Source organism: Podarcis vaucheri (genome assembly GCF_965113315.1).
Source record: "Podarcis vaucheri genome assembly, chromosome: 2".
Classification (NCBI taxonomy): domain Eukaryota; kingdom Metazoa; phylum Chordata; class Lepidosauria; order Squamata; family Lacertidae; genus Podarcis; species Podarcis vaucheri.
The window spans coordinates 99099897-99116998 of NC_138760.1; the positions used below are offsets into that span (position 1 = coordinate 99099897).

The 17102-nt window shown below is 39.6% G+C and overlaps 1 protein-coding gene across 7 annotated transcripts in view; it reads right to left on the minus strand.

Annotated features, from left to right (window-relative positions):
• The window catches only part of CNTN6 (contactin 6), a 194000-nt gene that overhangs the window by 81014 nt on the left and 95884 nt on the right, over positions 1-17102 (minus strand). For all 7 annotated transcript variants that reach the window (XR_014216004.1, XM_082209351.1, XM_082209350.1 and 4 more), the window contains one exon: positions 1349-1444. Coding sequence is in view for 6 of the 7 variants with exons in the window: in XM_082209351.1 (XP_082065477.1) it covers positions 1349-1444 (96 nt within the window). In the remaining variant the exon portion in view is untranslated. The remainder of the gene's footprint in view (positions 1-1348; positions 1445-17102) is intronic.

Consider the following 17102-nt stretch of genomic DNA (forward strand, 5'->3'; position numbering starts at 1 on the left):
CCATTTTACAAACATTATTTATGTTCCAGTTGCAACATCAGCGTAGTATGATAATGAGTCTGTAAACACTAGTGGTTTCTCTGGAACTTTATGCTGACTTCCTATAATATTATGTGACTATAATTAGAAACAGCATGTCACTTGGGATCTATCAAAGATGCTTCCCTTCTGAAAGTATCCCTCCCCCTATAAGGTAGTTAGGAAGTTAATAAAATCTAGGGAGGGAAATGGAGTATGTGAAATATTGAAAAGGTGTGTTAGAGTAGGGATGGGGATAACACAGGAAGCTGGCGTCCTCAAAGAGGCATTATGTCTGAGAACAGAAACAAGATGAGGAAAGGCAGTGCTATTTTCCTAGAAAAAGACTCACAATGAATGCCTCGTTTGTTCTCTTATAACAGCAATCGTACCCACCTGAGAGGTGCCGGAACTTGGTTTCAGCAAGTTCCAGCTGAAAATAAAAACCCAGAGGAAAGTCAACTTGCGTCCCCCCTTCTCAACACACACATGCCTCAGTTCTGCATGCACATCAACTCTGGCCAGTTCTTCCACCCATTCCTCCTGTCTGGGAGTCTGCAGCAATTTTAAATCTGCCTATTACAATCTATAGAGACCTCTGCATTCTGTCAATTTAAACTGACACATTGAAACCTATTGAATGCTCCAAAATGGCTGGTGGGGGATTAAAAAGTGATAAGAGGGTATTTGGGGTAAGTCACTTTCTCCCTTACCCCACCCCCTGGTCTGAAGAAAAGGACAAGCAAAATGATCAAGGGGCTGGAGCCACACCCCATTACAACAGTTGGGCTTTGTAGTTTAGAAAGGGGTAGCTGTTGTTGGAGGAACTGGATGTGGAGGAAGGGGTTAATTTCCTTCATGAGCACAAATTACTCTAAGTCAACAGGTGGATGGTCAGCAAAGCCAGTTGCAACAGCCCTGTGATGACTATAGAAGTGATTAAGGCGTGTCAGTTTATCAATCCGGGGACTTGTGCTGTCAGTCTTGAGAAGTGAGCCTGTGAGTCTGTGTTATGTCTTGAACTGCTGGAACAACAGAAATACTTTATACTTGTCTGTGTCTGTGTCTGTGTCTGTGTCTGTGTCTGTGTCTTGTATCTGCAAAGCCTACAAGCTATATGTATATTTCAGCTTTCAGAACAGTACTACTGAAGCCTTATATTCTGCAGCAAGGTAATGGGCAGGTTCTCTAGTTCAGGTCATAAACCCTATGCATACTGAATCTGCATGAGGATAAATCATGCCCCCATAATGTGTTGCACATTCATCAAATTACAGTATACAATCACTGGGGGTTGGGGTTGGGAAGCAATAAGAATGTCGTATACTACCTCCATAGTGTGGCGGAGGTCCACAGAGCAGAACGACTCCTTGTCCTTCTCTGACTGATACGGTGCTTCTTGCTTTGGTTTCAAAGTTTTCAAGATCTTAAGGAGAGAGAAATAATTAAAAATCTGTCAGGTATTTCTATTTCCAAACCATGGAGACCATTTTGCTGTTCATACTGGGAGGACTTTTGAGGAATAAGCATGAAAATGATTTACCTAGGTCCTTATTGGCTCTTGGAAAGTGCCTGCTGTCTTGGTAAGCTTCATTTGAAGTATGCCAGCGCCACACTGGTAAGCTTCCTATTAGCTGAAATATATATGCTGAGAGCTTGGCTTTTTACAATTTTTGTGTTCTCATCTCCTTGAAGATATTACCGACTCACCCCCCCCCCCAGTATAGAGACAGTGTTAAAGAATAGTACATTAGAATCAAGGCATAAAGCGATGCCATCCAGTGAGAATAAATCAGACAAATGTATTGTTCCACAGTGTCATGTGAGAAGCTGAAGTATGGAAGCCATGTTCAATAGATTACACACATTGAAGTAAATTAAACCATGTCATACAGAATGTTGTGGTGTCCCTCCCCCCAAAGTACAGTGTTCTCTTTGGGGTGCTGCTGGCTTATCCATAAGAATTATGTCCCATATCTCTACTACCATTCTTCAGAAGTTACGAGCCATTAACAGGTGAACAATAAGATCTTTATTAGACAAACCTGATTCTCCCTTTTTATTCTCTGAGATACTAGTGTAGACCATACTATTATTATTATTATTATTATTATTATTATTATTATTATTATTATTATTATTATTACTAACTTCCTTCCCATAGCTTTTTGCCTGCCCTCAATTGAATACTTTTATGTTCAAATTAAACAGAAATTGGAGAACAAAATGAAAGGATCAATATAAAAGGTAAAGGTAAAGGGACCCCTGACCGTTAGGTCCAGTCGCAGATGACTCTGGGGTTGCGGCGCTCATCTTGCTTTATTGGCTTAGGGAGCCGGCGTACAGCTTCCGGGTCATGTGGCCAGCATGACTACGCCACTTCTGGTGAAACCAGAGCAGCGCACGGAAACACTGTTTACCTTCCCGCTGGAGTGGTACCTATTTATCTACTTGCACTTTGATGTTCTTTCGAACTACTAGGTTGGCAGGAGCTGGGACAGGGCAATGGGAGCTCACCCCATCATGGGGATTTGAACTGCCGACCTTCTGATCAGCAAGCCCTAAGGATCAATATATTTTATTATAAATCTAAATTTCAAATAAGCAGATCTAATGGACTATATGGCCCATTTTAATCTTGAAGAAAATAAAAATACACTACTCCTACTCCTTGTTGGGAATACTGCCAGGGAGATATAGTCCATCATGGCCCCAAGCCGGCTGCCGGACGTCCATCGATCTCCCGTAGTCACGCAGATCCAGCAATTAGCGACACGAAGCCTCAGAAATAGACTGCCACATTCCAGGCTCGTGCACACTCTTTATCAGCAGAAACACAGCCAGAAAGTCGCACCGCAGAAGAGCATATTTACAGACTTTATTTAGCGTTGAACAGAACAAAGAAAAACATGACCGTTCTGAGTCAGTGTCTCCGACCGACTGCAAAATCGAAAGGAACAGCAAACATAAACATCCTGTGAATAGGACATGCGCAGACACTGTGACTCACAAAGCCTGCTCCCTTTTTTTTTTAAATAGTTTTTATTGCATTTTTTCAGGCACAGACAGAAAACAGAAGAAGAAAAAAGAAAGGAAATAAAAAGAAGATAAAAAAAAGTCATAACCCTTCAACAGCTTATTTCAACTTTCTATCGGGCTTCCCCACATCTCCCGCACAATGCATTCTTAACAATAAATTTATCAGCAAATTGTAACCTTGTTTCATGTGTTTCTTTGGTACTTTCAATTGCAGTTTAAGTTTAAATCCCTTATTGTCCATTTACTCTGAAAACAAAACATATTATCTTTTTTAACATTTAAACTTTGATTCCTTCAATATTGTTATCCAATTTCATAAATATTACACTCTCATTGCTGGGGCTAGCATTTCAAATTATGCGTCATTTTATAGTTCATATAACTTATAAAATTTTTGCAAATAATTCTTAAATTTTTTCCAGTCCTCCTCCATTGCTTCTTCTCCCAGGTCTCGGATTCTGGCAGTCATTTCGGCCAACTCCATGTAGTCAATCAGTTGCATTTGCCACTCTTCCAGCGTGGGCAAATCTTGAGTCTTCCAATATTTGGCGATCAGAATTCTTGCTGCAGTAGTAGCATACATAAAAAACGTTCTATCCTTCTTTAAGACCTTTTGGCCGACAATACCCAAGAGGAAGGCCTCCGGTTTTTTAAGGAAGGTGTACTTAAACACCTTTTTTAACTCGTTGTAGATCATTTCCCAGAAGGCCTTCACTCTTGGGCAAGTCCACCATAGGTGAAAGAATGTTCCTTCAGCCTCCTTGCACTTCCAACATTTGTTATCAGACAAATGGTATATCTTAGCAAGCTTGACTGGGGTCATGTACCACCTGTATATCATTTTCATAATGTTTTCTTTCAAGGCATTACATGCCGTAAATTTCATACCGGTGGTCCATAACCTTTCCCAGTCTTCAAACATGATATTATGACCAATGTCTTGAGCCCACTTTATCATGGCTGATTTAACTGTCTCATCCTGTGTGTTCCATTTAAGCAGCAAGTTATACATTCTCGATAATACCTTGGTCTTTGGTTCTAACAACTCTGTCTCAAGTTTCGATTTTTCCACCTGGAATCCTGTTTTTTTATCCAACTTAACAACCTCGTTAATTTGGGCATAGTGAAACCAATCTTGCACCTTATCCTTTAAATTTTCAAAGCTCCGCAACCTCCAATTGTCACCAATTTTTTCTATTAGTTCCCAATATTTTGGCCAGCCGGCCTCCATATTGGGTTTTTTCCACGCCTTAGCCTCCACTGGTGATAGCCACCTCGGAGTCTTACTTTCAAGTAAGTCTTTGTATTTCATCCAGACCATAAAAATTGCTTTCCTGACAATATGGTTTTTGAACATTCCATGTGTTTTTGCCTTGCCGTACCACAGATACGCATGCCATCCTAACGAATTGTTGAAACCTTCCAGGTCTAGGACATCTGTATTCTCTAATAAAATCCAATCTTTCAACCAGCAGAAGGCTGCCGCCTCGTAGTATAACCTTAAGTCTGGCAGGGCAAACCCCCCTCTTTCTTTTGCGTCAGTTAGTATTTTAAACTTTATTCGGGGCTTTTTGCCCTGCCAGACAAACTTTGAGATATCCCTCTGCCACTTTCCAAAACATTCCACTCTGTCCACGACCTGCAAGGTTTGAAATAAGAACAACATTTTTGGCAAAACATTCATCTTAACAGCAGCAATTCGGCCCAGCAAGGAAAGCTTCAGTCTCGACCATGTTTCCAAATCTTTCTTAACTTCTGACCAGCATTTCTCATAGTTATCCTTAAACAAATTCAAATTTTTAGGCGTCAAGTTTACCCCCAGGTATTTCACCTTCTTAACCACAGTTAACTCTGTTTCCTTCTGAAACCCCTCTATTTCTAAAGGCGTCAAGTTTTTCCCCAAAACTTTAGTTTTTTGTTTGTTCAACTTAAATCCTGCCACCCGACCAAATTCTTGTATCAGTTCCAGAACTCTTTTTGTACTAGATTCTGGCTCCTGTAATGTTATTACTAAGTCATCTGCAAATGCTTTCAGTTTATATTGTTTCACTCCGACCGTAATCCCCTGTATTTGCCGGTCCCTCCTAATCATGTTCAGCAAAACCTCCAGGACTGATATAAATAGTAGGGGGGATAGGGGGCACCCCTGGCGTGTTCCTTTTTCAATATTGAACTCCTCTGTCACCACATTGTTCACTATCAACTTAGCTTTTTGTTCTGAATAAATTGCTTCTATACCATTTTCAAACCCTCGTCCCACTCCCAACCCTTCCAAGTTTTTCTTCATAAATTTCCAAGAAATGTTGTCAAAGGCCTTCTCAGCATCAATAAAAATTAACACTGCTTTAGTGTTAATATTTGTTTGTAAAAGTTCCAGAATATCGATAATATTCCTAGTATTGTCAAACAAATGCCTGCCAGGAAGAAAGCCTGCTTGGTCCTTATGAATTACTTCATTTAAAACCCTTTTCAATCTACTTGCCAAAATGTCTGCAAATATTTTGTAATCCACATTTAGGAGTGAGATGGGACGGTAGTTCCTAAGTTGAGTCTTTTCAGTTTCCACTTTGGGTATCAATGTGATGAAAGCTTCTTTCCACGTTTCCGGTGCCCTTCCTCCCCCCATAATCTGATTGCAAACCTCCATTAGTGGTAGAATCAAATAGTCTTTTAATGTCTTATAGTACTTGGAGGTAAGCCCATCTGGGCCTGGAGATTTGCCCAGCTGCATATTCTGAATGGCATCCTCAATTTCCTGTTGTGTTATTTTACAGTTCAAGATTGATCTCTTCTCCTGAGACAGTTCTGGTAAACCGTTGAGTTTCAAAAATCGTTCCATCTCAGACACTTCCTCAGGCCCTTGTGTATACAACTTTTTGAAATATTTCTGGAAACACTTTCTAATTTCACCTGGTTTCTGGATATTTTTCCCTTCCACCTCTAGATTGGTAACGTAGTTAAGTTTCTGTCTTTTTTTCAACTGCCATGCCAGCAGTTTCCCACATTTGTTTGCTGACTCAAAGGATCTTTGTCTCATTTGTTTAATTTTCCATTCCACTTCTTGATTTATCAATTTCAAATATTGTGCCTGATGGAATTTAATTTCTCGCAAGATCTCTTTGGATTTTGGTTTAGATCTCAACCTTTTCTCTCCATCTCTTATCTTCTCTAATATTTTATCCTTTTTCCCATTCACAAAGCCTGCTCCCTTTTAAGGTGGAACGGAAATATCCTAACAGCTGGACCCAGACTTTAGTTCTACTAATATCAAGAGTCATACTCCATATACCGGTAAGTATCAACAATCTGGATCCACAATAAAATAAAAGTGAAAACTAAGTGAAGGAAAAACTGGAGTAAATGTATAAACTCAAGTCAGACCAAGATAATGATGCAACCAAGCTGGTGAACTCAAATGCCCTTGTTCTTCTAGTAAAGCAAAACGTTTGGATGTGTCTAAAGATTAAAAGGAAATTTCAATTAAGGGAATAAATTGAACAGTGTTCATATAAAACAACTTTCTACAAAACAGGTAGAACAACACATGCTTACATTGTTTTGTTCTGGACTGCAAACTGGTACAGTTGCTCAAAAACAACTTCAGGGGGATGGATATGTGTGAAGTCTAATGAGGCTACATACTGACAGTAATTTCACAAGTCCCAGAATCACATGCCCATTGGCTGAACATGGGTCTAATTTATTGGATTGCTTTGGATGCAAACATCATGAAACAGGCCTTGGTATTCCTCATGCTGGGACAATTGGGCTTCAATTTACTAACACGGGAAATACACCTAGAGACTGATCTTTTATTTTTATTTTCCTGCAAAAAAAAAAAGTATTCCATGCAGCTTGATATTTTAAAATAGAAAAACCACTGTAGCTTAAGAGTATCAGAAGAAAGCAATAATTAAGTAGTATTGACTTTTACAAAAATACAGCCACACTGAAAGATGTGCATTCCTATTACCTCCCCCCCCCCAACTAAAAATGTTTACTATGACATATCTGTTGGAAACAAAGTTGAAAGCCAGATTTGTAGCATATTGAAAATCATTAATCAGCTTTTTAATGGCCAAAGTGTTAATGATGTAATGGGCTCCGGAAAAAGCAAAAAAAAAAACTTCTACATGATCGTTTACAATCTCATATTGTTATTGCATTACCTAAAACGATACTATTACATAACATTACATAAGCTATTAAAGCAATAATGGTTTATTTTGTTGTTGTTATCAAGGAGTGTGGAGCAGAGATCAGGTGTTCGGAGTGGATTGCAATTGCTAATAGACATTTAAGGAATGCCAGCTCTATTTCACAGATGGTATATTTGCTAACTGTGCTTTCCACAGAAATCTATGAATAAGTTATCACCTGACTCTCCATAATTCTCCTTTTCCTCTGCCTGCATTTGTCTTACGTTGTGAGCATCGACTTTGCTCACATTGCATTTTGCTGTCGGCTGCAATTCTGTTCCAATTGCCCCTTCCTCTCTTTCCCTGGCAATCCTCTTTGATCATTGCATTCTGGCATGTGGCTATTGGCAGGGCGCTGGCTAATCAGTCAAATCTGTAACGGTATCATGTAGACTGAGCAGAATGCTCAGGTGCGAATGTGATCCTTCCACGTGTGGCATGGCGAGGCCAGGGCTCAGCTGCGCAGGGTGGCAAGTCATCACCATCTGAGGAAAGCATTCGCAGACCACAAGATATGCTTATGGCAGGGAAAACATATGTTTCCTTGTGTTAACCAAATTAGATTATCACAAGAACATTACTGATATATACTGAACCATATGGGGACAAAGCTAGAGAAGGCTGGGAAGCAAGTTGACAGAACAGGCAAGTTGTTCAGCTGGCGTAATTGAATCTTGCCAACTCTGGAAATTTCACTCAGGGCTTTCATGATGAACATTGCTTTTCTTAAAACAATACGACGGGTTTCCAATCAGAGACAGGCGCAGCCAGAGTTGACAAAGAACATAAGCCAGCGTTCTGGATGCTAACAACAGTTGAGCCCCATTCAGACCTCCCTCGGAAAGCAGGGAGAAGAGACACAGGTGGTGACAGAGTGCAGTTAGGCTGCAAATGCATTACTACTTTAAAATGCAGCCTGCTCATTGTTTTACACAATGTGTATCAAAGCTGCGTTGGGGGGAAATGCACTGAAATGAAGTATTTTGTAATAAACGGCAGGATAGGTGTAGATTGAGTCTCACATTGTGCACACACTGCTTCTTGAACCAGAGCTGGTAGCACACTGGATTCAGAGCCAACAGGAGTGTTTACACAGCTTTAGAACCCACCCCCCCCCTTCACTCCTTGCATTTCAATGCAAGAAGATCCGAAGTAGAGCTGGCAAGTGTACAAGAGTTAGGCATGGGGTTTGAATGTGTGCTCCTGTCCTCTCCACACACCATACACTTTTCTCTGAACAGGGTTTTAGAGATGGGGGGGTTGCAACCTCTTTCCTGGCACCTGAAAATTGCCACGAAGAAGTCAGATTTGCCACTGGCGCAAAGTTACGGACTTTAGACCCATACCCGTTTTATAGGACGGGGATTGTCCTGGGCCTTCTACATGGAGAGGTGGGGTACATTACCATTGATCATCAATATTGATCGGTTAACATTGCTGCATTGCTGCCTGCTTTGTCACCTCCACTCAGATCCCACTCCATAAATCTCATGGGGGGGATTTCAAAACAAACTCTGCCACGCTAGCATCCTTTTCTCACAAATAAACATACCTTAGAAGCACAGTTAGTGCATCACAACCCAGATTTAATGTTTTAGAAGTGGAATCAGTAACTCTCAAACCTTGCCATTTATGTGCCCCCCCTTTTCTTTTTGTTACCAAGGAGTGCCTTTCTGTCTTTGCTTTGAGGAGTCACTTCTTAGATACTACAGAGGGATGTGATGGATCTAAGACTACTACAAATAAGATTTTGAAGATCAGTTTATAATAAGGTACTTGTTGAAGCTTTCAGAAATGTTACTATAGCTTCTTGCTTAATCTAACTCTTCTCATTCCAAAGTGCGAAGGAGAAAGAGCATTCTCCAAATTACCCTTTATTAAAAATAAATCATGGCGAACAATGCTGCCATTGAGACTGACATCTTTATCTGGTCTCTCTATAGAATGGGATCTTTGGAGAGAAATTACTTTTGATAAGCGCATATCTGGATATGCTGCTTAAAAATTGAAAAATGCCTAATGTTAGTCATATGCATTCATTTCAGTTGGCCTACTCTGAATATGACTTAGTTGGATATCACCCAATATAACATTTACAATAACCTGAACACAGTTTGTCATTATGTGTGTGCGCGGTTTTTTTACCTTTCAATTTTCTCCCTATCTACATAAAAATGTCAAGCCGTCATTGTGAAGCCCCCATTAGAGGACCTGTAGTGTTGCATCACAATCCTGGATTTGCATGAAGTTGGGGTGGAGGAGAGCGGAGCAAAAGAGAAGGAAGACTGTGCAACAACAGCAGCCAAGGCATGAGAATGAGAAAGAAAGGACACTGGCAGTGGGAAAGGGCGGGGGGAGATTAAAACAACAGCAGAAGTTTGAGTAAAGTACCTTCATACAATGAAATATCTGAGGGCTTCACATCCTTTATCACTCTCACATGAGGCAGCTGAGGAATTGAAGAGGGAAAACTTTGAGTCAAGCAGTGGTGGAGACCAATGGAGAGGGAAATTGTGGTTTTAAACAACAGCAGAGGTTTGAAGAAAGCAGGAATGGAAGGAAACTGAAATGGGAAAAGTGGTGATAATATTTTTAAAAATGGCAGAGGTTTGAATAGAGTTTAAACTGAAATGGGAGTTAGGGAGTTAGAGAAATAATGCTGTATTATTTCTCATTGTTAAAATTGGTTTGTTTTGGGGTTTTTTTTTATAAAAAAAAACTTCAGTGATACCCCATCTCTGCTTTACTCAAACTTTTGCCATTGTTGAAAGGCACAATTTGCTGCAGAATAGATGAGAGGTGTGGCTTCAGAAATGGGGTTGTAAAGGTGAAAAGTGAGATTAGTAGTTGGCATGGGGTGGGAAGAGGAAACTTTCTGGGGTTAAATTGGGGTGGGGAATGTCAGAGGGCTGTTGAGTGGGATGAGAAGCGACACAGACCCTGATCCCTCAAAACATTACCCAAAGTTCTGCTTGCCCTTTTTGAAGCATTTTTGCTTCAGCCCCACCGCCCTTCAAGTGATTGCAATAAGGACCATTTGAAGGTGTAGCACAACCATGTGGAAAACTGAATGCCACACTTACAATTTGGCATCTGAAAGGAAGAATGAGAATATAGACTCTTGTGAATATTTGTATGCATATGTATACGTGAGAAATGAAGCACACATGAGCTTTGCATTTTGTTGGACATGCATTGGCCAGTTTAAAACTGGCAGTGGAACCCTCCCATTAAAAGGGTTTCTTGTGCTAAACTTAAATATTCAAAACAGCAACACTTTAATAAAAGAAATGGCAACAGTAGTAAAGTGAGAAAATAATCAACAATTTGAAGGACTCTAATTGCCTTGAACTGCAATTATCAAAAGATGGGCATATCCTCAGTGATTGCTGAGGTGTTTGGTTAAGGTGATAAACAACTGTATCCCAAGAAATGCTCTAATGTAACGTAAACAGACATTTCCCTTTTCTCTGTGTTGGTTCCATTAGTGTTAATGGGAATAACAATCTGCCACAGAGTAGAGAATATATCTTTTCTACCTCCCCATCCTCAGCACCAGGAGTTTATCATTCAGTCTTAATTGGATGACAAAACATTAAAACGATAAAACAAAGTTTGTTTGCTTTTAATTTGGAAGAGTAATTTTTTCATACTGCCTATTAGCACCAACTTTCTTCTAAATAAAAAAATTCCTTCCAGTAGCACCTTAAAGACCAACTAAGTTAGTTCTTGGTATGAGCTTTCGTGTGCATGCACACGAAAGCTCATACCAAGAACTAACTTAGTTGGTCTTTAAGGTGCTACTGGAAGGAATTTTTTTTATTTTGACTATGGCAGACCAACACGGCTACCTATCTGTAACTTTCTTCTACTAAGACATGGGTGGGGAATCTCTGGCTCTCCAGATATTGCTGGCCTGGAACTGCCACGACCTATGACCATTGACTGTGCTGTAACAAAAGTAGTCATAAACCATAAATAAAACTGTAAAAGTACACAAATTAAACAATTTCCACATAAATCATAGTAAGATCTAAAATATAGATGCAAAAATTAATCTCAAGAACAGCAAGAACAGCTCCTCTCCCTCCTGGCAACAAACCCTGCTAAAAAATACCCCAGCCCAAGAGTCTGCTCAGCAGCCTCACCTTTTGTAGCTGGAGTCAGTCAGGGCCCTAGCCTTTCAGGTGAGGTGGGAAGAGGCCTGAAAGGCAGGGAGGAGGTCTTCTGGGATTCACAGCCAAGATGGTCTCTGGCATAAGGTACCTTACCCAGGACCTCCTCAAACTTGGTGCCAGCCCAGCAGAAATGCAAGAGGAGCTTGAGATGATCACCACCTTCAGTTGTGCCCTCAACAAAGCCTCCAGATCAGTGACTACCAATTGTTTCACTGGTTGAAAACTTGGTTAGGCGATACTGTGTGGGACAGAAACGCATTTGTGGGAAGACACGGTCAGGGCTGACCCAGGACACTTTTCCACTTCAGGCAAAAACCCCAGTGCCACCGCCCCACCCTTAGCACCACTTTTTATGCTGCCCTGAGCTCCTTGGGGCATTTAAATATAGTAATGGTTGATTCAAATAAATGATGGCAGAATCAACAGAACCAAGCTATATGCAGGGTGCATGTCCCATTGTGACGTTTTAAAATTAATGAAATAAATATGTTAACTTATTTTAGGAAGGACTATTAGATAGCCATGTCTTCCTAAATACCAAACAAAGATATAACAACATCCTCATACATGTAATAGATAATTAGGGGAAGGCAAAATTCATCACCTTGCATAATTACTAACAGTTCTTTGGAATTAATGCAATTTCATGCTTTCTTGAACTTTTGATTCCATCTCACAAATGTTTTGTCATTATATAATCTTAAATATTACTGTTGTAATTATAGTCCATTATTGAATAATGGGGGGGGCATTAGGAGCAGAGACACTTTTCAAGCTAGAGACATCTCCTAAAGGGAATGGGGGTTGGGATGGGGGGAGATCAATTCCTTTGAAGAAGCTCTGCTTTATACAGTGTGATTTATTGCAGCACAATGACTAATGCAACTGGTTATGATGGATCACAATGCAGTTCTTCACCCAAGCAAATATAACAGGAAATTATGAACTTAGCAGTTTTCAAAGTGCACCCATTGTTAAGATTTGCATAAGTAACTGCACCGTCTGTGTTCAGGAGATTAACAATTTGTTACCTATATTACCCTGTGATGCTAATTACACACAAATGCTTTCCAGTCAAGGGAGAACTTCTTTTCTGTCATGCTTCTTTTGTTTCCTGACTTGTTTCTTAAGGCTACTTCCCTGTCTTATGTTTACTAATATGCCTGGATTTACAGTTCGGCAATTGAAGCAATTGCAAGGGGCCCAGATTCTGAAATTTCTATTTTCTATTTTTTTAAAAAAGAAAGCCCACTTCAAAGAAAGTTAGAAAGAGAAATGTGCAGAGAAATGGCCCAGCCTGCCTTTTCCTGCCTTTCACTGTTTTAAGCCAATGAGTGAAGTCCTAAGTTGTGATTGATGGGTGAGTTATTTTGCCCAACAGGATTTGGGAATTTCTGGGTCCTAAAAAGCTGCTATTTTCTATTTTCTTTTAGTGATCTTTCTAGCACAGTTTCTAGTCTGGGGAATCTCTGTTGTTTTTCCAGAGCTAGCAGGAGGGGGCAGCTGGTTAGGAGGAAACTGAGTACATTTGTAATATAGTGCAGACTTACTTTTCCTAATTGCTTTGGAAAACACTTTCCCTGCCCTCCACCCAAAGTAATTGAATAAATGGAATGAAAGTTTGAAGTTTTGGAAATAGGGAGTGATTTATAGTGTTCTGTGTGAATGAATAAAATAGTTTGGCTAAGTATGATCTGAATAGGGTTAGACTTTAGATGTTCAGGTTCAGGTTTGATTTTTGTGGAAAGCGACAATTTCCCACAGAGGTATGTAGGGAAAAAAGACAGCTAATTTTAAAGGTCCATTGTTTTATCACTGCTTATTATTTTCCTTATTACTGATCTGTATAAGCCACTGTGGAAGCCTGGAAGAGAGTTTTTTTGTTTTCTTGTCAGTTGTATAGCATTCAAAATGACAATATTGCTGCTTCAGGGTAATGGACTTTGCTTGGTTTCTTGAAGCAGTGTGTGCGTGTGTGTGTGCGTGCACATACCCTCAACATTTTTCTGATGAAAATATGGAATAATAATAATAATAATATTTTTACCACGCCCATCTGGGTGGCTCCCAACAGAATATTATTAATAATAAAGTGATAAACATCAAATATTAAAAACTTCCCTAAACAGGGCTGCCTTCAGATGTCTTCTAAAAGTCAGATAGTTGTTTATTTCCTTGACATCTGATGGGAGGGCGTTCCACAGGGCGGGTGCCATTACCGAGAAGGCCCTCTTCCTGGTTCCTTGTAGCTTCACTTCTCGCAGTGAGGGAACCACTGGAAGGCCCTCAGAGTTGGACCTTAGTGTCTGGGCTTAACAATGGGGGTGGAGATGCTCCTTCAGGTATACTGAGCTGAGGCCATTTTAGGTTTTAAAGGTCAGCATCAACACTTTGAATTATGCTAGGAAATGTAGGCCTTTTAGGACCAGTGTTATATCATAACAACAACAACAACAACAACAACAACAACAACAACAACAACAACACCCCACTCTGGGTGACTTCTAGCATATATAAAACATAATAAAACATTAAACATTTTTTTAAAAACCTTTGCTATACAGAGCTGCCTTCAAATGTTTTCTAAAGGTTGTACAGTTACTTATCTCCTTGGCTCAAGGGTCACACAACTCCATACACTCCAACATTTCTCTGATGAAAATAGGGACATCCTAAGGAAAAGCAGGACATTCCGGTATCAAATCAGAAAGTGGGACTGAGGCATCTGATGAAGACCTGCATTTTTAAAATGAGCTTAAAAAATATATTTGTAAATGTTTGTATCTCATGCCAGGCATAAAGCAGCTGGCAGCTGTTCATCTTCCTGTTCAAGGGCCCCACTGATCTATAAGCAGTGCCTCAGGGTTGTAAAGGGAAATTACAGGCTAGGAGCAAAAGGTCACACTGATCATACAAATTACAGAATACAATCAAGCTGCAAAAACACAATTAAGAGTTGGTAAATAGTAAGAATTATTGTGCCTCCCATTAAAACTTGAGCCACATTTTCATAAGGTTAAAAGGGCAAATAGAAACAGCAGCTGGACTAGGGAAAGAGGCTTCTCTCTGAAGTTGCTTCTGGAAACTACTGTTTTTATTAAATTCCTTCTCTTTGAAAAGGCCTTTCCTAAAAATCTATCTATGTTATGTATGAAATATATTGGCTTAAATGTAATTGTGCAAAGGATTTAGAAAGTAAGAAATGTCAGATTCTTATGTTGGATTCTTATTTCATTGATGGTGTGTGAGAAGGTGAACCCAAGATCTCTGTTTAAGATAAGCCATCTGCTTTAGCCATCTGTTCTGGAGTGAATAGGGCAATAGGGCAAAGATAATCTGATAATTAAGGTGCCTGGTCGAGGTAAATGTAAGATATATGGCTACTTGTTTGCCATTTATAGATAGAAGGAAATATAGCTCTTTGTCTCCCATAAAAGGTAATAGGAAATGGATGCATCTTTTATGATTGGTTCTAGCAAACAGCCAATAGGAATTTCAACCAGGCTGATTGGACAGAGGCAGCCAAAGGAGGAGCAAGGGGGCTGGGCTGAGGGAATATAAGTGCTGGCCATCAGGGCTGGAAGGGCAGAGCTTTGGTATCCATATACCACTGTGTCTCTCATTTATTTGTCTGACAAATAAATTATTATTTTAATTTCTCTATTGCTGCGTTGAATATTTCATTCCAGCTAAGCGTTAACCACAAGCAGGGTGCTACAGGACGGCTTCTATAAATCTGGGTCTGTCCCTGGGAAATAATACTAGTAGCCTGACTACAATTTTTCTGCCTCCACAATGCCCCAGAACTACCATGGTTCCAGGTCATGTTGAAGGGGCTCCACATACAAAATGGTGGTGAATACTGAAAGGAAATTCTACAAAGTGATCTTTTTGTTCTAGAGGAGGTAATAAAAAGCAGAAACCAAAACAGCACAACACATTTTTATTTTGCAAAAAAATGTATTCTGAGCAATTTTAGCTCAGCTCTACTCTAAGCCTCTGGAGTTGAAAGCAATGGGCTATGGAATAATTTCTCCTATTTTAAATGCAGATTCCTGGCATGTACATTAATGACACATACCAAGGAGTATTTCCACTGTATTTCCACTGAATCCTGCTTTAATATTTAATAAGCTGTAGGCCATAGAGGTCCTTTGATTTATTAGCATAGCTTCAATTCATTGATTTAGGTCCAAGTCTAACAAATTGCTGTATCCCCCTCTGCCCCTTATTTCATCAGTATCCATGAAATCCAAGGGATTTCAGTGTCAAGCTTTGCACCGATAAAGCCAGCCTTGCTCCATGTTTTTTTTACGATGACAGGATAACAAAGAATATCACAGTATATGTAGAAAATCCATGTAGTCAGTGAGGCCTAATGGTAACTACTCAAGGATTCTGAAGGTGTTAGCTGGTGAAAGCTGAAAAGCCTAGGGAAGAGTGAATATATTATCTAGGCTTTAAAAATGAAAGGGAGAAGACTCAAGGAATTACAGACTGATTAGCTGTTCTTCAATACCAGAGACAAAATTAGACCAAATCATACACACTATTTGGTTTTTAACCACTAAAAGAAAATCTGGGTGATGAGTAGTAATCAACATGGATTTGTTAGGAACAATCAGGGCAAACCAAAATAGTTTTATTCTTTTATGAAACTTCCTTCTGTGAGGCTTTAAACTACTCCTAAATGACAAGCTCCCGCAAATGATTGAGCAATGTCTATAATAAGATGCTTTCTATGGCACTGATACACACGTGATAGGAAAGTTATATTCAAAGACCAACAATTAACGCATCATCACAAAAATTCAAAGAATGATCAACTGGAATCTCTGTTGTTGCTCAATGCTTTCACCAATGGACATGTCTCAAAAAATCCTGAGGGAGCCTCAGCTGTGGAGCATTGGAAATATGGTAATGGGTAGGAGATCTTATCAAGCAAGACAATACTACTACTTACAGGAACATGTGTAAATTGCTCCACTTGGTGTGAGACTAAATGTTACAAGTTTGCTCACTATGTCCGAGGGCTGCAGTGAGCAGTGGAGAAACTCTGAAGGATGACTAGCTCAGTGTTAAAAGCACACACTTTGCATTCAGAAGCAGTGGCGTAGCATGTGGGTGCCCACAGGGGCAGTTGTCCCGGGCACAAAAAAATTGTTAGGCGGGAAGGAGGGGGGATCTCGAAGCATGGGAAGCCAGCTAAAAAAAAATAATAATTTATAATTAGGCATAACATTGGGATTTGTTTGATTATTGGATAATTTGTATAATTTGGAATATATAATTTTGTTTGATTGAAATTTTTAAATAAATATTATTTTTTTAAAAAAAATTGTTAGGAGCGCAAACTTTCAACACCTGTGCTGCCTCAATAAGCTACACACGTCCATTGCTGTGCTCCATTGAAAATGGCTTTTCCTTTTTTAAAAAATAATTTTTATTAACAGGCCAATCACATCACATTAATTCCAAATAACAATAATTCCAAATTACACAGCCAAATTTTTAAAATTTTTGTTGGGGGTACCCGTGCTTCAAGCTCCGAAAGGGATCCGATCATCTCTCTTGCTGCTGCTTTAATTACACAGTTCTGTCAAAATAATATTCACAGTTCTATTCAATCTTCTCTTTGTTGTTTTCCTCATCTTCTTGTTGTTATCTC